This window comes from Taeniopygia guttata, chromosome 3, assembly GCF_048771995.1.
Source record: "Taeniopygia guttata chromosome 3, bTaeGut7.mat, whole genome shotgun sequence".
NCBI lineage: Eukaryota > Metazoa > Chordata > Aves > Passeriformes > Estrildidae > Taeniopygia > Taeniopygia guttata.
In genome coordinates, this window is record NC_133027.1 from 45,144,351 (window position 1) to 45,166,409 (window position 22,059).

The 22,059-nt window shown below is 43.5% G+C and overlaps 1 protein-coding gene across 5 annotated transcripts in view; it reads left to right on the forward strand.

Moving 5' to 3' along the window:
- Positions 1-21,786, forward strand: part of PRDM1 (PR/SET domain 1) — a 33,173-nt gene extending 11,387 nt beyond the window's left edge. For 4 of the 5 annotated variants that reach the window (XM_072926740.1, XM_030267667.4, XM_072926741.1 and 1 more), the window contains 5 exons: positions 5,520-5,639; positions 8,692-8,944; positions 16,674-17,782; positions 18,084-18,212; positions 18,627-21,786. In XM_072926740.1, the coding sequence (XP_072782841.1) occupies positions 5,520-5,639; positions 8,692-8,944; positions 16,674-17,782; positions 18,084-18,212; positions 18,627-19,202 (2,187 nt within the window). In that variant the 3' untranslated portion in view covers positions 19,203-21,786. Of the gene's footprint in view, positions 1-2,644; positions 2,798-5,519; positions 5,640-8,691; positions 8,945-16,673; positions 17,783-18,083; positions 18,213-18,626 lie in introns of those variants that run through there. The other variant, XM_072926742.1, reaches the window with a different exon arrangement.
- The last annotated feature ends 273 nt before the right edge of the window (positions 21,787-22,059 follow it).

Consider the following 22,059-nt stretch of genomic DNA (forward strand, 5'->3'; position numbering starts at 1 on the left):
AGAGCGGGTACTTGTTTAATCCTCTGTACAGAAATAGGGCCAGACCCCCAGCTGAAGGCTGTTGACACCATGGAATTTGGCTTGACAGCACCTAATAGAGTGCCAAGTACATTTGGTAAGAGGTTAAAGCTAAATTCTCCTTAAAATCACTCTTCTCTTGCCATCTGCCCTGCCCTGCCCTGCAGAACTTCGGCAGAGCAAGGTCATACTCCAGAAAAAAAGTGTGAAACCTGGTTTTGTGTTATTGCATTGCTAGATAGATCTTAGTTTGGTGTGAAGAGGGAAATAAAACTGAGACTCTGCCATGGGATACAGGAGGATTTCTTGATTGAAGGATGAGCTTGCAGTGTGACAGCTCGGGTCGGTCCTTGGCTGCTGGCTGATTGGCTGCTGAGGCTGCTTGCTCTCTCTGCCCCTTTAAAGTCCTGCTGCTGTGGCTGGAGACATCCAGAGAGCTTTCAAAATTCCCAACACTGTGTTTGGAAACACCAAGGTGTAATTTCCTTATTCCCTGGCTCAGGTCAGTGAATCAGGAGGATTGCTGCCATCTCTGTATAAGAGGTGGGGGGAGAGAGAAGTTGTTGAAAGATTGCTGGTTCTTTCTTGTAAAATGTGACCTGTGCAGCTCTCTGCTAGTGGGAGTCTGAATATAGGACATCCTCCTTTTGTTCTCCAAAGCTCCCCCTGGTCTTTCATTTGTGCTGAATTGCACCTACCATAAGGAGTGATAGTAGCTTTTAAACCCTGACTATCTTTAAGGTAGCTCTGAAAGGAAGGGCCGATATGATGTGCTCTTTTGCCCACCTTCTGTGAAGGATACATTCCAGTGAATGTACAGACAGGTCTCATTTGCTACTCGTCCGCAGGGTGAAGTAGTTGTAGATGGCATAATCCCCTTGTGTGCTAGGAACTTCTGACATGAAACACTGTATGGTTTTTCTGTCTGCCTTCCAAGTTTGATTTTGTTTAGTGGGATCAGGACTGGGTACATGTGTTGCTTTTGCGTGTTGGTGTTTGTGGGTCAGTGAGGAAGCCTGATTCTGGTTTTGACCTCATGGAAAACCACTGGAGTCCTGACAGCTCGGGAGAGTGGGTTTTTTTCACTTGCAAAAGGATGAGGTAAGACTTCGAGGGATGCATACGTGCATGTTTGCCAGTGGGTTTCAGATGTGAGCTGTCTTCATTGTTAACTTTGGGAAGAGCTATGGCTTCATCTGGTTGAGAGTTTAAAATGCTGAGTCAGTTTATTGTCAAAAAAACATATATAAGATATCGCTTGTGAAATGCTGATACTGTCATTATTAGATCATTAAATTCTAGCTCTGTCACGATTAGTATTGTATCTCTGGCTGGAGCAGGAAAAGTACTGCGTGCCTGCTTAGGAGGGAGGAAGTACGTCTTGCTACTGTTTGGAGAGGGCTGCTTTTTCTGTATCTTCTCCTTGCATGCTTTGTGGAGCTCCTATTTAAAGTTTTATGCAATTTGCAAGGGAGCCCATGACACGTCATCATACTCTTGTTTATTCTTGGATCTTGATCAGGGACTTTTCTGAAGAACACATTTTTTGCTGTGAGTTCACAGAATGTGTCAGCATTTTAAAAAATGAATTACTACTGCTCATAACATTTTAGGCTGCTAGATGTACATGAAGTCATTTATTTATTTCTATGCGTGAATTATTTATCCTTTCCACCAGTTTTTGGCAATTGTCAAAAAATGATGAAATGTGGTGTCGGGCTTATGGTCTGGAAGGCCATATGTGAATGATCTTTTCATGCAGACATTTAAAAATACTTTTTTCAATAATCTTCCCTTTAGTCTCGGCACTTATAGCCTAAACAGGCCTTGTTGATATAAAATGACAGTTACTCTGCTGTCTTGAATATTACTAGTATCTCATCCTGATACGTGAGCTTTGACTGAGGGAAACATCTCAGCAAACCACCCATTACTGTTGCATATCTCTGATAAGACCATTTCTTAGAGACAGACCCTGAATCAGTGATTTTGGTGAAAGCAGTGATTCTGAGCTGTCATGAACTGTGCCTCACTGACCTCAGACACTTGCTCTCCCCTGTTGCTTTTATTTTTTTATGTGGTTGCCGAGAAAGCCCTCTGAAAGCATTCTGTTTTGTGGCATAACTTTTAAAAAACTGGTCACTGAACAAAGGGGTAAAAAAATACATAACTATAGAACTAGTAGCTAAAAAGAAATTGAAATCAGTGTTAATTCAGGACACATGACAGCCTGCCTTGTTTGTGTGTGGAGAATACTGCTGTTTTAACGAAGCCAATAAGAGTTTGTTCAGTATTGTGTTTTTTTTTTTTTAAAGCAGGTTAGTGGTCCCATTGCAAAATACCGTCCCCTTGCAGAATTAGCAGGAGTCGTTTTATTTCAGTGCCCTCTCCCCAGACAAAGATGTAGGAGCGCTGCTCTTCCGAAGCGCCATCTCAGATCAGATTCGGGACCGGAGCCCAGCCGCCTCATGCCCGGGGGCCGCGGGCAGGCCGGGATGTGCTGAGCGGGCCAGGCGGGCCCCCGGCGCCGCATTAGGACCCTGGTCAGTTCCAGGGCCGCGGTCCCGGGCTGCCGCCGGCCCCGGGCTCCCCCCGCCGGGCCGGGCCGGGCCGGGCCGGCAGCCGCGCTGTCCCCGCCGGCCCGGCCGGGCGCCGCTCGCAGCCGGCCCGCTCGGGCAGCGGGCTCCGGCTGACGCCGGGCTGCACCTCCCTGCTGGAAATGCTGTTGCACTGAGAGGAGGGACGCGGCGGAGCGCTGGAAGCGTTGAAGGGAGAAGGGGTAAGCGCCTGTGGAGAGGAACTAGCGGGGGAAGCAGCCCGTGGCTGCCGTGCGGGGAGGTGCGGGCCCCGCAGGGAGCGCCCGGCGGCGGCAGAAGGCTCCGCTTCTGGGGAGCGCCCGCGCCCGGCTGCCCGCGGCTCCCGGGAAGGGCTCCCCGCCGGGCGCAGCGCCGCGCTGGAGGACACCTGGCGGACGCAGCTCCGAAGTGCCGCTCTGGCACAGCCCTCCGGCAGCTCGGGAGCGCCTCACCCCCGGCTCCGGGCCCGGAGCTGCGCCGCTGTCCTGCCTGCCAGCCCTCGGCAGCTCCCTGCTTCCTCCTGGCCTCTTTTTAAGCCGCACCCGCTGAGCTGCGGCAGGGCAGGAGCCCCTTTTGGCTGCGGCGGGGGGGCTGCTGGCAGCCTGGAGCCAGGCTGCCTTGGCACTGCTGGTGGCCTTCTCCTGGAGGGTGCCCCTCATCGATCCTAACAGCTGAGCTTGTGAGGGAGCCGTGGAGGCCGAGAATTGCTGACCTGAGAGCCACTGTCAGATAAAAGTCATCTGGACAGCTTCATAGTCTGGCTTAGCAAAACTTTAGTGCTGGTGCATGCAGATGTGCAGAACCTCTTCTGCCAAGTTCTGATGGGTACAGGCTGAGAAATCATCTTTGCTTCTCCCCTGGCACAGCTGAACACAAACGCTGTCTATAAGGTGGATATCAAAAAGTATCTGCTGTGTCAGAGAGTGTTTCAAGTTGACTAGTTCAAGGAGTGATTTCTAGAGATTCTGAGAATTTCATTAAAGCTGTTTTAATTAAGGCCAAGATATTTTTAAAACCATGAAAAATCTCAGGCTATCATGCAGTAAAACTAGCTTGGTTGTGAACTTTTCTTGAGAGGGCAAATGGATGTAAATTAAGATATATAGGGAAAATGAGAAGAACATCTGCCTTTTTCAGCTCTCTATGAGACATGTACAAGCAAGACAAAAATAAAACTGAGCTACTGAGCATGTTTCAGCATATGGTAGGTGTAAGAAAATTTCTGGAAGTCCCTCTTCTCTCTCTTCAGTCCAGATGCACAGATCAATGGAGCATTTAACTACCTCTGCTGTTTATGTTTTAATTTTTTTTCTTTGTAGTGTGCTGAAAACACATGTTAAAATGCAAACGAGTACAAACAACCACCACATACACCCAGCAATCTGTTTCCAGGTGATTCCTTGAATCAATGGCTGTTATTTGGCCCCTTTGTTTTGACATTTAACAGGAAATTATACTAGGTGTTCATTTTTACTGGGATTTTTAATCTTGACCAGTACACAGGCAAGAATTTCTGTTTGCCTCTCACACATTAAGGATCACACAATATAAGAAAATGTAGTATGAGAAAATCAGAGGGCTTAGCTAATTTGTGAAGCACTGTCTACATACAGTCCAGAGTTTTTACATCTTTGCTGAGAAGGGCTGTTAAAAGAAATAGAAAAGCTCACTGAAGTGAGCTACCTGTAGGGTCTGGCGAGTGCTAATCTGCTTTGATAAGGACATTGATTCCTTGTGGGGTACAGACAGCAGTAATCCCAGTTCTCAGTCTTCCTCAATTATTTCTGGTGTTCCTGTCTTGTTCTGAAATCCTGGCAAGCAGAAAGACAAGTGGCAAGATGTGTGGCAAGAGAAGTGGCAAGATGTTTAATACATTTTGCTATGAGAATTTAGAATATATTTGGTTTTAATACCAAATTAATGGGCTTTTCACCTTCTTTTTTTTCTACTAACTGAGCAGCAAGATCAATCTTGCAAAGGCTTGGGGTTTTTGGTTTACAAAATTGTTGGTTTTCTAACATTGTTTAGATACATTAAATTTAAGAAGATTGGTGAGAAACAGAGAGACAAAACCAATAACTCAGCAGTGTTTTGCAAAGGGTTACTCCAAGGCACGTTCTTCTGAATAATGATGAATTGCTTCCTGATTTGTGGTCAGTGACTTTTTTTGGTATAATTACTGTCAAGAAGGAAGCTGAACAACCAGAGTACATTTCTTAGACTTAGCATAGTGCAGCATTTTCTTCAAAATCCTTACACCTTTTTTGACCAAACCCACTTTATATATGTTACTGGAACTGATGATTCCTTTTTGTACCAGAAAGTGACCTGTGAGTATATGTCCCAGACCCATTTCATGTTCTGTTTTATATGTCACTGTATGCTGGTAAGAGAACTGAAGGTTGTCTTTTTTGGTGTTCTCCTTTTAGCTATCAGGGTGGGTATAGACCAAAGAATGGAGGGGGGTGGAGGGTGGTTTCATTTTGATTTGGAAGAGCAGTCATTCCAGTTCCTAACTTATTAGAAAAGCAAGCTCTGTGGCAGCGAAGTGATTGATAGATACTGCATATTTTTGTTTGCTGGAGCTAGACTTTTGCCTTTGATAGGAAAAATAACTTCTGGAGGTATCAGTCTCTGTACAGTTTGCGTACTGTTTCTTCTTGTAAATGTATTTCCAAAAAGCACATTTTTAAGGTGGTATTCATCATTAGCTTCCACATGTCTTGGGAAAATGCTAGTACCTAACAAAACTGTTTGTATAGTAACCAACACGATTGTTCATTTATTCATTTATGTTTTGCTGACCTGTCGCAAAAAATTTCTTGCATTGTTTGCTTTACCTTGTTATGTTTGGGGGCAGGGAGAAGAGGGATACATCTCATTTTCTACTGGCAATGGACTGATCCTGTGCTGCTTTTCTTGTAGGTCACTGGAGTGATAAGCAAAGAGTACATCCCAAAAGGAACACGCTTTGGACCCCTGGTAGGAGAGATCTATACCAGTGATACAGTTCCCAAGAATGCAAACAGAAAATACTTTTGGCGGGTAAGTAGGAAAAAACAGCACCATGTTGCTGCAGTGAGCAGATCACTAAATGAGTATGGCTGAGAAGCTGGGTCACTTCCTGCTGTGTGATGCAGGGGATAGCCTCCGTATGTGGCCAGGCACAAACAGGGCCAGCGGGTGAATTAAGCCAAGTAAAAGCCTGGCTGTCTTGGATGTAGGGACTGTGTGGGTGGAGAGAGTGGTGGAGATGCACAGCCCTTCCTGGCTTGTTCTTCCAAAATGTATCGATGCTGATTCTGTACAGAAATGGTTCTGCTGCTTGCTGTAAGGACAGGTTATTTTGCATTTCTTCACAATGGAGAGTCATTCTGATTTATGCAAGTATCACCTCCTTGATTTTTCCCGCCATGAAGAAGCTGTTAAAGTACTGCATAAACTTTCACTCTAGAATTATGATACATTTTCTGACATTTTTTCCTGCTTCATGTATAGAGCTGCTGTTACATAGTGGTGGTAGTCTTCAGCATGTATCATTCAGTGAATAAATTTTTCTCCTCAGAATTGTTAAAAGAGCAGCTCATGGATCTTAGCAAAGGGAAAAGAGACAAACACCAGAGGTGGTGCCTAATTTGTACTCCATAGTATAAGCTGGAAGAAAGCAGCAGCCAGTATGTTTTGGCGCGGGCAGTCTGTGCTGTGGAATATGCTTCCAGTTTATCAGTTGGCATAATCCTCATTTTCCTTATAGACACATTATAAATTGTTAGAGAACATTCCTTCAGCCCCATCTCATTCCATGGATTTGTTTTGCTGCCTTCTAGCGATGTAGGTTGTGTCTAAATCCGTGGATTTGGGACTGTGTCCAAGCCTCTGTGCTCAGGTGCCTGCCTGCCTTAGTAATATCCCAACCTCATATCCAGGTGAAACCCAGGGCATGCATCAGCATTCCCCACACTCCTTTCTTCCTACCTAATTGAATCATTTTGGTTTTCTCAGATCATCTTTGTACAATGTAATACAGCCTTGCATAGGCAGTTATTTGCATGAGTGTTTTTACAGAGCAGGCACTGTTTTCACATTAGTAAGGCCACAAAATGTTTCTTTTTTGCTGAACTTTTTGGGAGCTTGTGTCCAGTCTAGGAAGAGACCGGGAGGCTGACACAGGGAAGAGGGGTTGATAACCATCTTGCAGGACTTCATTCCTACATTGCAGTGAGAAAGATTACATCATTCTTAGGATGTGATTTTGAGCCTTAATGTGGAGGGATCCTCAGAAATAATATCCTAGGAGCCATCTAAGCATCATTAAATTCCCTGTTATAATCTCTTGATTTGTTCAAAACAGACCTCTGCACTGAAAATTAATTCCGTCCTAGGGGTCTGACACAGGCTTGCCATGTGCAAAGGAAATTGTGGGAGATAACTTCCCACACGTTATTAAGGCATCCTGGGCTCGCTGGCAGGAGCAGAACATCTGCTGGGCGCCCGGGGACGCTGCCCGCGCCAGGGGAGCGGGGCCGCCGGGGCCGCGTCATTTCTGGGAACCGCGCCGTGACTCGGCACATCTGGGCGCGCCTTCCCCAGAATAGGTGGGAGCTGGGGCTGCCTCTGCCGGGGACTCGGAGCTGTGGCCCTGACGTGGGAGCGGTGGAGGGCTGGTTTGGGAAGTGGTGGCAGGCGTCAAGCGCCAGAGCCTCGCGTTCCTGGAAGTTTGCGAGCCGGGGTGAGCAGAGAAACCCGAAGGCTCCTCTTGATGCAACACAACTCGCCCGGCTCCCTTCCATTTTCTCATAACAAACACACCGCAAAATCTCTCGCAAGCTGCTTTGATGAGGCCACATGTATTTCCCCCTTCTCAGTTTACAGGAAGTTACTCTAAAAGAAAGTGATTCTGGTGTTTACGGCCCGCGTTAAAGGGCCAGGCCGCCTCCCCTCTCTGCCCGCCGGGCTCCGGGGAGCACAGGAGGGTCCTGCCCGGCCAGGGAGGTGCGGGAGGCAGTGCTGGCGGCACACGGGCAGCAGCACCCTGTGGAGTGTTTTCTCCCCGAGATAAGCTCTGTCTCCCCTTTGGAAAGGCATTTCCTGCTCAGCGAGGTGCGTTGCTGCTGCACGCTGCTCCCACTTCCAGGTCTGGCTTTTGCCTGGTCATCCGTTTTCCGAAAACCAGGAGCCCCATTTCATCCAGCATGGAGCTAGTTCCCCTTGAGAGTAAGCAGGGTGTTTTTACAAGAGTGTTTCCTGGATTTCTCTTGATTTTTTTTCTTTTAAAAAAAATAATTCTCTTATTCTTACCATTTCAAGAAACAGTAGCTTCTGTCAGTGATGGGAACTTCTTTCCCTGAAACCACTAAGCAGTTTTCAGATTCGTGTTTTCTTGCCCCTCTGTGGACAAGTCAGAACATGTCCCTTAGTAGGAAAAGTGACATCTCATGGGCTAAACCCTCACCAGGTCTTCCTTCAGTTATGGCAGGTGAATTTCATCTTTGCCTCGCCCAGCCTTCCTACAAAAGGGTTACAGTTCAACTATGAGCAAGTGTTGCTTTAGGACTCTGGGGGGTGGAGAATGTTTGCATAGTTTAAACCTTTGGGTGGAGGTGGTAGGAAACTGCAAGTACAGAGGCCATAGAAAGAGGTGAGAACTCTGACATAGTGCAGCCAGTCAGTCTTATACACAGGTGACTCAAAGCATTAAGGCAAGCATGCACTCAGACCTGCAGTCATCAGCATCACCCACTTGTTGATCAGAGCACCAGGAAAAGGACTCTTAAGGTAGACAGTTCACACAGAGAGAGTATTCTGCATTTCAGATTTTGGTCTTGTTTTCCAAAGCTAGCAGAGACACAAGCTCAGATTAAATGGAAAAGGTGACTGTGGACTTGCCTTTAAATACGTTCTTAACTCAGAGGCTGTCATTGGAAAGGCAGGAACACAGCTTGAGCTCTTACTTCAGTAATATGTGCTCATCTTAAAAAAAAAAAAAAAAAAAAAAAGGGAGCTTATCACTTTTTCCCTCTGGACTCTGTGCGTACATGCTGTATATTGTGCCTATATATATGTATATATATTCATAAGCACTTCCTCTCTATTCCAGATCTATTCAAGTGGTGAACTTCACCACTTCATTGATGGATTTAACGAGGACAAGAGCAACTGGATGCGTTATGTAAACCCTGGCTACTCTGTTCAGGAGCAGAACTTGGCTGCTTGTCAGAATGGAATGAACATCTACTTCTATACCATCAAGCCCATCCCTGCCAACCAAGAGCTGCTTGTGTGGTATTGCCGAGACTTTGCAGAGAGGCTGCACTATCCCCCCTCCAGAGAGCTGACAATGATGAACCTCAGTAAGTGGATTACAGTATAAACAAGGAATGCCAGTAATGTCTCTTCTGCCTATACGATCTAATAATAATAAGTTGTATAATTACACAGATGCATCATCTGTTGTGTCACAGGGGGTAGCTTGGAGTGGAAAAAAGGAATTAAAAAACCCAACACAAGAGAATGAGTTCCCTGTGCCTGTTCAAATGGAAAGAGATTATAAAATCTGAATCTGAGTCTTGTCTGGTGAAATTCTGGACAGACAACCTGACCTCTGTCTTCCTAACCATAGCTGTTGGTTCACTCAGACTTTGCAATTTCAGATCTCACAGTGTTGAGCAAAAGCCTGCTTTGGTAGCATATATTAAAAGCTGTCCACTCATGCTCCCAAAGGGCTGCCTTCACTGTACCAGGAAGTGGCAGTGTGCCATGACTCTGTCTAGGTGTCTGACAAAATATGTGTTTACTGCCTAATGCACTCTGAGCCTTGCATCTACCCTTACTTATCTTATGGGAGCAAACCTCCTGTGGTCTTCTCATTCTGGTTACTCATGTTTTAAGCTCAGTGTACTTTGTCCCCATTTCTTGAATTTTATTGCAGCTTTCATTTTCTGTTCAAAAATAAGACCACTGGTAGCAGAGAGAAGAGGTGTTTCCAGGAGTTTGTGTTACTCTGTGGTTTCTCATTATTTCTAGCCTTGGTGCTTTACTTCTCACTTAATCACTGCCTGACACCTCATCCAAAGCCCCTTCTAGAGAAGAAGATATTTTTGCTGACTTCTCAGTGGACTCTTAGGCTACTTCCCCTGCTGCTACTCTTAAGATAGAGCAGAGTATTTTTTTGTCCTTCTACCAGTGACTACACTGAAACTTGAAGGAAAAACTGCAAGTAGGTTTTTGGGGGGTTTTTTTTGTTTGTTTTGTTGTTTGTTTTTTTAAATAAAAATAACTATTTACAGTTATTTGGCAACAAGGGATGGATTATAAAATACCAGTTTTACTTTGAATCATTAGAACTGTCATCCCATATTATAAAACTTAGATCACACATTCAGATTAATCAAAAGTACGTCTATATTCGGTTGGTGTTATCCTTTCAGTAGATTCTTGTCTTTCCCTACAAACTAATAGAAGAAAATCTGTTGTCTTCTATTGATAGAGGGAAGAGAGGGAGGGAATGTCTTATGCAGCTATATTTTCTATTCAAAAACTATGTAACTGATTCTGTCACTTTTGCACATATGTCATTTCACTGCTCTCTGTGCAGTTTTATTTCTTGAGGTAATGAACTGTTGGCTTTTCAATGGGACCTGGAGGTGAGATGAGACAACAGCATGTAGGGCTCTGGTGGATGAGTTTGTTAAAATCGATTCAGCCACATTTGGTCACTAGCTAGAAGGATGCACAAACGCATGATCGGTTTCCTGCATCTGCTGGCACCTTAGGCTTCCTTGCAGAAGTAGCAATTACTGTATTTGTAAAGTGTTTCTTACTCTGTCCGGTTACTCTTAATCAGGTCAAAACTAGGGGTGTCTGGACATGGCAGAATAACTAATTTTAGTAAAAGTAGTAGGCTCAGTATAAGGATTTAATGAAATGGGAACCTGAGGCACAATGTAGTTCAGCATTAATATTTGCAGTATTTCCAGATGCTGAGTTTGAAATAGATATTCTTTTCTTTAAGAAATTACATTTAAACCATTTAGAAATTTTATGTTAGCTCCTTCCGCCTAAAGAAAATAGCAGTTCAGAAAATGAGAAGAACTTGTCACTTATTTTTTTTTCCTTTCCCCTCATTCTTGTGAGCAACACATTCAGACCTAAAGCCTGCAGATGGGCCAAAACCCTACAGATACCATAAGGATTGAGGTTTTCTGAAATTAGCCTTTTGAAAAGTGTGGAAGAAAAACCCAGAATTCTCCCAAAGATCCTTATTTGCCAAATTCTGTGTAGCAATAGTGCAAGCGGGGTGATTTTTCCAGCATTAGTACTGGAACCAGATGAGTTTACTGTGAATGCCAGCACTGTTTCACTTTCTTCTGCTCTTTCTCCCAGGCCACTAGTTAAATCTAGAATTAGAGAGCATCATACTGCCTCTCCATCCTCTCTCTGTCACAAAGGCTGGCCAAGGTACCCTGGCACTGCATTCATCCATCAGTAAAGTGCAGAAGTTTGTCCCCAGTTCACTGGCACCCTGTACCTGCTACAGATGTGGGGCTTTGGCCCAGCAAGGCATCTGAACACAGCCTTGCTGAAGGGGACCCCCTCCTCCCCACACAACCTGCTAGGAAGTCAGGAAAGTCCTCTCCAGCCAGATGGATTGCTAATAATTTGGTGTTTAAAGTGGTATGGCTTCCCTCAGAAGAGCAAGGGTGCATCACCAGCCCTCCCAGCCTGTGGCTGCTGGGTTTGGCACCCACTGAGGAGGAGGGAGGGAAAGTTGGGGTCCAGGTCCCAAGAGGCAAGCTGAATTCAGGGCTTCCTTCGATGGGACACATGCTGGTCTGGGCGGGAGGCAGCAGTAGCCATGGTGTGTTGCACCCAGATCGCTCCCTTCGCTGTGTCTTGGGTGTGCAGCGCACACTGGTGCCCGTGGGAGGCTTTGGAAGGGTCGTACCTCTGCTGGCTGCCCAGCACAGGAGAGGCCACCTGGGACACACACCTACAGAGACCTTCCAGTCTTGCCAACTTAAAATATAGGCAGCTGCTTTAAGTGCCTCAAGGGTTTGGGGATCACAGCCTTAGAGTTCAGCACCTTAGTTCCTCTTTAAGCACCAGAGCAGGATGGGCCTCTGGGGAAAAATGTATCAGGGAATTTCTCTGGCTTTATTTCCTGTAATTAGTGGCCTCAAAAATGAGAGAACCACCACTTTAGAGCATAAATGTATTTACACACCCACATGTAACATCTACTTGCCTCTGTAACAGCAAACTTTCAAATTAAAGGTAACTTCCCCAGCATTAGCTCATTTGTGCTGCAGAAGGAAAGCATCCAGATGCAAGACAGCAATTAGGCATGTACTTAGTTGTGGGTTTAACCCTGTCCTCTGTGTTTTCCTGAATTGGGGCCTTTGACCCAGTCCTTCAGACGCTGGAGCACACACCTACCTTCATGGCCATGATTAGCTCCAAGTGAAGCTATGTAACTTCAAATGGATGTTGAAGTGCCTGCAAGGAGTTGCACAACAGTGGTAGAGGCAAGACTCCACATTATCCCAATGCTGGAAACTCAAGTGTCATTCCCTTCCTCCCTGTTTTGAGACCTCTGATATTTTCTGCTAAGATTTGAGATGTCACCTTCAGATGGTGCCGTTGTCCAGTAAATAGTTTTAAGTATGGTGGCACAAGATTTCTGTACTCTGCTAAAAATAATTTTTCAGTAATTAGTTAAATATGCTTAACCTTATTCAACTGTTCCTTCAGCTTGTCTTTTTGTCTGTGATATTTTATTTAGCAAACACTGAGGAAATTTGCTTTGGTGGTTCCAAATGGTTTAGAATTTAATTCTTACCTCAACATGGGAGGATTATTTTAGGATGGAGGGATGGAGAGGGTAACAGTTAAAAAAAAAAACAAAACCAAAACCAAACAACAAAAACCCAACAAAATCCAAACAACTGTATTGACTCAGGACATGACTATTTGATAATAATGTTCATATATTGCAATCATATGATGCAACTTCCTGCTGCTCATGTCATGTTTGTCTCCTCAGTCAAGTACAGGCAGGTGACATCTTTTGGTCAAGCTTCAGAAAAAAAAATCAAGCTGGGGGAATAATTTGCATATTTACAACATATTTGGCAATGTTTTTGTTTCATTAACAGGTTTAGCGAGACATGATTTAAAATGTTTCCGGTTCTATGAAGATCAACTTTTTAATGCTTTTTTCTTAAATATAATTTATTCTTCTCTTCTTCCTGCTGGCCCTGACACGCTGGCCGTTAGCTCAGCCCTGTCACTCGCTTTCCCTTTTGTTTATGGGCAGTTTCACTTTCTGGTTTTGAAGCTTTTCTGTTTGGGTTGAGAGGAAACATCTGCACTTGCTTAAAAAAATGCCTCCTGGAATGTTCAAAAGGGCTCAGGAAAATGATTTTTAAATTATATGAGAAGTTGTCTTCACAAAATCAGAATTTGGGGGCTGAAGTTGTCTTAATATTGAGAATTATTTGAAGGCTCCCAGAAAGACCTTCTCTGAGCAAAAAGTTTTCAAAGGCATGTCACACTGCCACAGACACATTTAGAAAACAGATGATCAAATTTTGTACTTCTAAATGTTGGTCTCTGTTCTCATTTTGAGTGGAAACAGTCTTTGTTTTGCCCGCTTCACAACTTCGAGGTTCTCTTTCTACTAGGAAAAGAGGTGCTTAATTTAGATCGAAAATGTGAATCGGCATAATTAAGCTCTACCACTCAAAGTGTTCAGTACCATCTCACTCCTGAAATTACTATTGCAATTACTGTCTGCCTACAACCGTTTTTCAAGTTTTTAGAAAAGAACAGATCATTGTTTTTATGAAATGTTTCTCAGGCTACAGCTCAGAGCACAAGAACTGAGAGCAAAGTCTATAGCTCTGCAGTAGTCTGTAGCTGGAACACCCACGCTGGAGTGACTTCAGGCAGCTCCTTCACCCAAGGAGTTTTCTCCCTTTTCCTCTTGCATGCAGTCACTAATCTCAGATCTGAGCAAATAATCTGTTGACCTCAGTTAGAAGTGGATCAGGCTCCTCAATAAGCACATTTGGGTTTTTTCCTCCTTTCTATCCCCCCCACCCCACTCCCCCCCGCCTCAGATCAGTAACTTAAAAATGCAGCTGCACCATTCTTGTTTTGTCATTATTCTCTTTTCTGTGCGTCCCTCTGACCACAGAAACTAGACGGATCTTGGAAGAGTATGTGCTTCTATTTGCTGTGTATATATGTGCATATATATATATATATGTATGTATGTGTATATGGGGGTCAGGGGGAGAAATGCATTTCAAGAGTGAATGGGAGACACTCTGATTGGTAAAACCTTAAATCTAAGACCACAAGTTAAAAAAAAAATCCATTTATAAGAAATATATCTCTTTAACTTTGAAGTATGGCTCCTTTAAGAGCAACAAGAAAGGTTGTAAACCTCTCAATCAATTTCAGCCCTGGTTTAAATTCACCTTCAGTATAAAACTCAAGAACCTCTCCTTGGCCCTGGACATTACCTTCTCTTATTTTACACAGTGCTGACACTCTTGTTTATGTTTTGATCTCTCTGGTGTTCCCAAGTGTCCTTTGTGCTCAAGTAATAAGGGAAAAAGCCAGGAGGGGATTTATGGACCAAAGATAGCTTGCATACTAAAGAGAGCTGTTACAGTTGGACGTGGAAAATTATCTTTAAATATCACGACTTCTGTCTACACATGGAAATTAGTAAGAGGGACAGCTTTACTGGGAAAACTCAGAAGGAAGAAAAGAGCAATTATCTTTAGTCAGTCAAGAGCGAGCATGGGATTGCTGCAGAAAGAAAGTTACCATCTCTGAACGAGCTTCTTTTCTGTCACTCCTGGCTTGCTCCGGCACATAAGGCACGTACATCCCCACCCTCATGTTTAACTTTGTGACAGTGGGAGCTTTTTTTCCAGCTGAAGAGGCCTCAGTTTCTCTATCACTTTTCCAGCACCACCAGCATTTCTCCTTCCTCTTCCCCTCCCCCTGGGTTTTTTTCTTTAAAAGAGAAAAGTGTCAATTTGAACTTCCTGTTTGACAGGCCCCACTGAGAAACTGATATGGGCCTGATAAGGTGGTATTTATTTATTTTTCCTGCTGCAAGGCTTCACAAGTCCTGCCTCCCACCCCCATGTCCAGTTTTCAATACTGCCTGGTCTTGATACTTCCTGATGCTGATAGTGTCACCAAGAATGTTTGCTCTGAGACACTGCTGTGGTGAAAGGCAGCTGATAAGAAGATACAGATAATATTATTCACAGTGCCATTGTAGAGCTTCTTCAACCTAGTAGGACCTCTGTGCTATGCCCCAAAACCTGGCTGACATTTAGAAAATGAGTTACCAGTCCAGAAGTACAAACAAAATTACCAAAGAAAGTAGATGGTTTTTAAAGCCAGAAAACACAACATGTTATTACTTTATTTTTGATACAACTCTGCATTAAACTTTGGACACCAAGAGAAGTAATTGGAAAGCTACCTATGTGCTTGTGTATGCATATGCTTGCTGTACAACACTTTTAATTTTTATCATAAATATTTTAATTGAACTTAATTGTGTTCAATTGCATTGCATTGGAGCTTGAAAGTATACAAACTACTCAAAAATCTCAAACTAAATTTTCTTGTTCCTAGTCTAATGCCATTTCAAAAAGAATGCTACTGTAAAGTGGGTTGCTGTAAGTAGGAGCATGCTTTGCAAGCAGCTGTTTTCTTGGATATGTTTAATAAATGGCTGTTTCTTTGCCTTATAGGGTAATGTTGCTAAATGATAGATTCCATCAGGGTAGTGAATAGTGAACAAAGAATCTGTGTTGAAAGCGGCATGGTAATTGCCTGTTCTCACATTCCTCACTTGGTTCAGATGATCCTCCAAAAATCGAAATAACTGTTTCTTACCTCAGATAGTGAAGTAAGAACAGTCAGTCATGGAAGCAGAAACGTTTCTAAAGGACTACAGTGTTCTTGAGTCACGTACCTACTGGTGTTGGCTTCTACCTCCTGATGGAAAGCCTTGCACTTACTAACTATGATTATGAAACCTTCTTGTAGTCTTCCCCTCCTATAATATAATATCTTACAAGTAATCAAGGTTATGTAACAAAGATAAATGCAGATATTTTTTTTTCTACTGAAGTCATCTTTCAGTGTGCTGTTAAGATTGTATTATGTCCAGACAGCAAGGTCTTTGAATACAGATAAATAGAGTATGTGCTGAACTGAGATGAATGTGTGCTAGCTTCTATTTCCTTCTAAATACATATTTCTTTTCCCTTTTTTTTTTAAAGCACATTTCAACTTAAGCTGGAGCCAACCAGTCTTGCTTTCTTTTGCTTTGCTTCAGCATTTTTTTTATAAAATACAGCTGTAAGCAGAGGAGTTTTGCATAGACTGAATGCCACAGAAATCTGCAGTAAATAGTCTGCTTTGTTGTAGATGTTCCTAAGCAGTATATTTAATGAGTAATGATCTGTTTACTGATGGAGAATACCTTCTCTTTGAAGAAGGCTTTCATCCTAGCCAGCCATGGTTTTTTTGGTACTGTAAGTAATTGAACTGGCTGGTGAAGTGACTGCTGCGGTTTGGCAAAACCCGATTTGTCATGCCTTGTTATTTTACTGAGGAACATTTCTGGGAGCTTGTGTTCTGCAGAGTCCTTCAGTTAAACCTGTTTTGTGAACAAATGCTCATTACCACATTTATTAGAAATACTGCTTAAAGAGGCATTCAACAGTGAAGCTAGGCAAATTTAAGGGGGAAGGAAGGTGAAATCAGTTTGTGGAGTGGAGACTGGCACTCTGCAAATGCATCATTATCCAGATCTTATGTACTGGTCAGTATCCCTTAAAATAACAATGCTTTTTATTAACACTTAATAGTAGCAGGCATTTCTTCACACAACCATTAGTTTTGTGGCAAGTTGAATGATTGCTCATCTCTGAGAGTAGCCCTTCCTTCCCACTAAACTTGTAGGGGTTAGATTTGTTTTGAAAAGAGATAACACCTGTGACATATCTAAATAATCATTATCTTGTTTTTGTATTTCAGCACAAACCCACATTAATCCAAAGCAGCACAGCGCTGATAAAGATGAGCTTTATCAGAAAAGCATCCCAAAGAAGGAGCACAGTGTGAAAGAAATCCTGAAAATGGAATCCAATCCTCCTAAAGGAAAAGACTTCTTTCAGACCAACATTTCACCAGTTACTCCAGAAAAAGACTTGGATGATTTACGTAGGAACTATAGCCCAGAGAGGTGTTTCTTCCCTCGAGTTGTCTACCCGATCCGACCTCACATTCCAGAAGACTATCTGAAAGCTTCCTTAGCATATGGCATGGACAGACCCAGCTACATTACTCACTCGCCCATCCAGGCATCTACTACACCAAGTCCTTCCGGGAGGAGCAGCCCAGACCAAAGTTTAAAAAGTTCAAGCCCTCACAGTAGTCCGGGGGTCACAGTTTCACCTCTGGCACCTACTTCCCAAGAGCACAGAGAGCCATACTCTTACTTGAATGGATCATATGGCTCAGAAGGATTGGGGTCTTATCCTGGATATGCACCCCCTGGCCACCTCTCACCTGCTTTTCTACCGTCCTATAACCCCCATTACCCCAAATTCCTGTTACCTCCATTCAATGTGAGCTGTAATAACCTGAGCGCTTTGAACAATATCAATGGCATCAACAATTTCAATCTCTTCCCAAGGATGTACCCTCTTTATGGCAACCTGCTCAGCGGAGGTAGCCTTTCCCACCACATGCTCAACCCCACCACGCTCCCCAGCTCACTGCCCAGTGAAGGAGGCCGTCGACTGCTGCAGCCTGATCATCCGAGAGACTTCCTCATACCAGCACCCAACAGTGCCTTCTCTGTCACGGGCGCTGCTGCCAGCATGAAGGACAAGCCATGCAGCCCTACCAGTGGGTCCCCCACCGCTGGTACAGCAGCCAGTTCGGAACACATAATGCAACCTAAACCTACCTCAGTGGTGTTGGCTGCCACCGGTGGTGAAGAAGCCATGAATCTCATTAAAAGTAAGAGGAATGTGACCGGTTACAAAACCCTCCCATACCCACTGAAAAAACAGAATGGGAAGATCAAGTACGAATGCAATGTTTGCTCCAAGACCTTTGGCCAGCTCTCCAATCTGAAGGTAGGCAGTGGAGAATAAGACAGGAGCCTTCTTTGAAGGCTCAGATTTCTCCCTGTAGGTTTTCGAAGAAAAGCAGGGTCAGACCTCCCTTGCTTGTTAGGCTGTTTATGCGTCTGGGCTTAATACAGGATCCCCCAGCAAGAAAGCGTGGTTGTGTGCTTTAATACTGACGCCACCTAATTAACCAGATAACATTGTATTTTGGCAATGGGACTCTTCCGCTGACTGTAGGAAACATCTGAAAGCACTTTTGTTGTAGTACTGGAAACTGCAAATTGTTAATTGCTTTGTCTCTCCCTAGGTGCACCTCCGAGTACACAGTGGAGAGAGACCATTTAAATGCCAGACTTGCAACAAGGGCTTCACACAGCTGGCTCACCTCCAGAAGCACTATCTGGTACACACGGGAGAAAAACCCCACGAGTGTCAGGTATGTAACACAGAGAGAGAGGTGATTCCTTTGGAGGCCAAAGGGACAGCAGGGCTTTGCACATCCCCTACGGTGTGCAGGGAGGGCTGAGGGAAAAACCCTTCCTTGCTCAGGGCCAGAATCTGCACCATAGCCGGGCCCAGCCCTGGTGCAGCAGTGTCCACGAGACAGCACGATTGCCTGCAGCCTGCTAGAGCAACACCTGCCTGATACAGTTTTGCCGTCAGACACATTCAAAATGACATTCAGCGATATTTAAAATAAAAAAGGTGGGGATTTTTTTCCATTTGTGAGAAAGTGTGAAGATATAGAAAGCTGCTGCTTCATCTTGCCATCTCCTCCTAGGTGTCTGTGATTTAAACTATAAAATCACCTCCCACTCATTTGCTGTTTCTCTGCCACCCCCCACATTAGGTTTGTCACAAGCGGTTCAGCAGCACCAGCAATCTCAAAACCCACCTGCGGCTCCACTCTGGAGAGAAGCCTTACCAGTGCAAGCTCTGCCCAGCCAAATTCACCCAGTTTGTGCACCTGAAGCTGCACAAGCGTCTCCACACCCGGGAACGCCCCCATAAATGCATCCACTGCCACAAGAGCTACATTCACCTCTGCAGCCTCCAGGTCCACCTGAAGGGCAACTGCCCCGTCGCCCCAGCCTCTGGCCTCTCCATGGAGGACCTGAACCGAATCAACGAGGAGATTGAGAAGTTCGACATCAGTGACAATGCTGACAAGCTGGAAGAAGTGGAGGACAATATCGACTTAACATCGATCGTGGAGAAGGATATACTGACCATGCTCAGGAGGGAAATGGAGGGAGCTAACCTGAAAGTCTCTCTACAGAGGAACCTGGGAAATGGGCTTATCTCCTCAGGATGCAACCTTTACGAGTCGTCAGATATGTCAGTTATGAAGTTGCCTCACGGTCACCCACTACCTCTGTTACCTGTAAAGGTCAAGCAAGAAACAATTGAACCAATGGACCCTTAAGACTTTTTGGCAAAGTGATTTTTTTTATTTATGACTTGGCAAGTCAGGGTGCCTGTAGCAGTTGCTTGTACATAGTTTCAATGCTGCAAAGCAATCTTGGCTTACAGTAGTTTCCCTACGCTCTCCAGCTGAAAGAAGGAACTCCAAAGTTACTGTTTTCTCAGGGCATAAAAAGGGGCAAAAGACTCTGCATTGCCTCGCCAGTTACTAAGAGACAATCATTTATTCATAATTATTTTTTCAATGATAGTACTTCATAATTTATTATGCAATTAATCATTCTAAAAGCAATAATTAGGAAAATGTTTACAATGACTGGAAAAATTCATTGTAATTTTTACTTTAAATGTTTTTTTTTTTTGTTTTATGGCCATTCTTTGTAGATATTTTTTTTTTCTGCACATCTGTTTTAAGAACCTAAGATTAGGGTTTCAGTAAATGTGTTTTATGTACCAATGTCTTTTAAACAAATGTGGTTTTTCATATTGCCAAAGCTGGACATGTGACATACGGAATCCTAGATCTGTTAGTTTGAAAAAAAATGCTGTGTACTTTCATGAGTAAATCACCCCAGTGGGAATTGAATAGAAGAAAAAAAATAGCAAACCAACAGCCCAGAGCAGCAGCAAGCAGGGAAGAAGCTTTTTCTCCTGCCTCTCTGAGGGGATGAGAAAGATTCTTCTACCTGCAGCTCTCCCTGGAACAGATGTGGCACAGCAAACACTGACCTGCCATGGACAATACCACAGGGTTTTAGAACACAGCTCCAGCCCCACACATTGTCATGTAACTTTAAGACCAAAGGAACACATGAGCTTAAAGCGGCTTTTCCAAAATAAAATCTCACTTACATTTTCTTGTTTCCAAAAGCAATTTAAAAGCAACGACACAAATATTATTCTGCCTAAAGTGGGGTTTGGGCAGATTTCTTTCTTACGATTTTTGTTTTATTTTGGGTTTTTTTTGGCCAGAGCCTTCCAGGGATAAAAAAAAAGATGGTCAGATTCCCTGAGTAAGAAGGGGTTCAGTTTTACTTGTATTTTTCTCTCCCACTTCGCCTGGGTAGAAGTGGGCTACAAAGTCCTTTCCTGGCACATAAATTTTTTTTCTTCCTTCCTGTACGACTCAGATTTTTCTCAGTATTTGTGTTTGTACATTTTGTGGTTAATTTAATTAAAGAAGAAAAGGGCATTGCAAAGTTGTTGAACAACAATTACCTCAGTGCTTGTGTCCAGTGGTGCAGACAATGCTGTTTTACCTAAATGCTTTGCTACTTTAGAGAAGAAACCAAAATGTGCACAGGGAAAGATAGAATGCACATCCTTTTATCTTTTTGTTTTGCTAAGCCCAAAGATGATATGGTGACGTTTGAGGTGTAGCAAAGAATACATGTATATTTATAGATATATTTATACCACTATACGATATATGTATATGTATATATATTTATACCACTTAAGTTGTGAGCCAAACCATGTAATAAAACCTATTTTTCATCTAAGTGTGAAAATCAAATGTTATCCAGTTTTGCAAATAACCAATGACCTCAAAACCAGAAGGATGTACCAAGGCATTTATCACTTGCAAATACACACACGCAGCTGAAGATGAAGCTGGAACTTGCAAACGCGTGAATGACATCATCCTGCATCCACGTGTGGCATCTCAGTGAATTTGGTGGGAATGACCCTGTATTGCAGGCCAGGGCTCCTTTAGTCCCCTGCTCTCCTGGCAGTCTGCACTGGGGGGGAAGGAGGCTGGTGGTCAGTCAACAGACGACCAGAAAATATTACTGAAAGAACTTGAAAAGAAGCCAAATATGACCCGTGCGTGATGTGATCACAAATCACACAGTAAGCGCAGGATGGAAGTCTGGTGAGACAAGGGCCTTGTCTCATTGTGCCCTGCCACTAAGGAGTTGCACAATCAACTCACATGAACATAAGTAGCATTATTACACACCTCCCCTCCATGTATCCCTTTTTGTCTGGTTATAGTCTTAAAAAAAATTTTACAAGTCCACCTCAACAATTCAGGATTCGGTGGTCTTTTTTTTTTTCAGCAAACTTCATTTTAATGCCTTCTGTTAAAAAACCAAACAATTCTGAAATACACGTCTATAAACACAGCTTTTGAAGGACTCCAGTTCATTACATTTCCACTCCTGCAAATTGTGAGGCTGACATCTTTTAAATGTAGCAATAGTTCATAAATATAGTACTTAATTGTAGGATAAACCAAAGTATCACTACTCTGTCACTGGACACACACTTTTCCTATTATTGCCTGTAGTGCTTTCTTGTATTTGATACAAAATTTACAAGAATTTATATGCATCAGCTTTAAGAATTGTTACTTCTCTTTACTGTTTCCCCCTCCCCTTAGACGTTTTACATGTGAATGTAGCAACAATCAACAGTGTTTTTGGGGGTTTTTTGTCTCTCTTAAGAAAGACTCTGACCAAAGTTAACAGGCTTTTTACTTTGCTAGAACAACAAACTATTATATGTTTACGTATTGGTTTACATCATTATTTATGTGCAAATTGTCAAATGTAAATTAAATATAAGTGTTCATTGCTTTACTGATGCTTCCCTTGTCTTCAATCTCTCTGCACCAGCTGGTTGCACAGCCTGGTTGTGGCCCCAGCGCTGGTACACTGAGGGCGATGGTGTCTTCAGCAATGCTGACTCCTGCCTTTGTGGGTTCTAATTTTCCCTCCTGGAAAGGTGCCAACAGCAATGCCAGAGCTGAATACCCTGGCTTCATTTTGTACAGAGGTTTCCTCAGTTTCAGCCAGTACCTATTTTTAGAAAAAAAAAAGCCAAGAATTTTCAGTGTTTCAATGGAAATACTT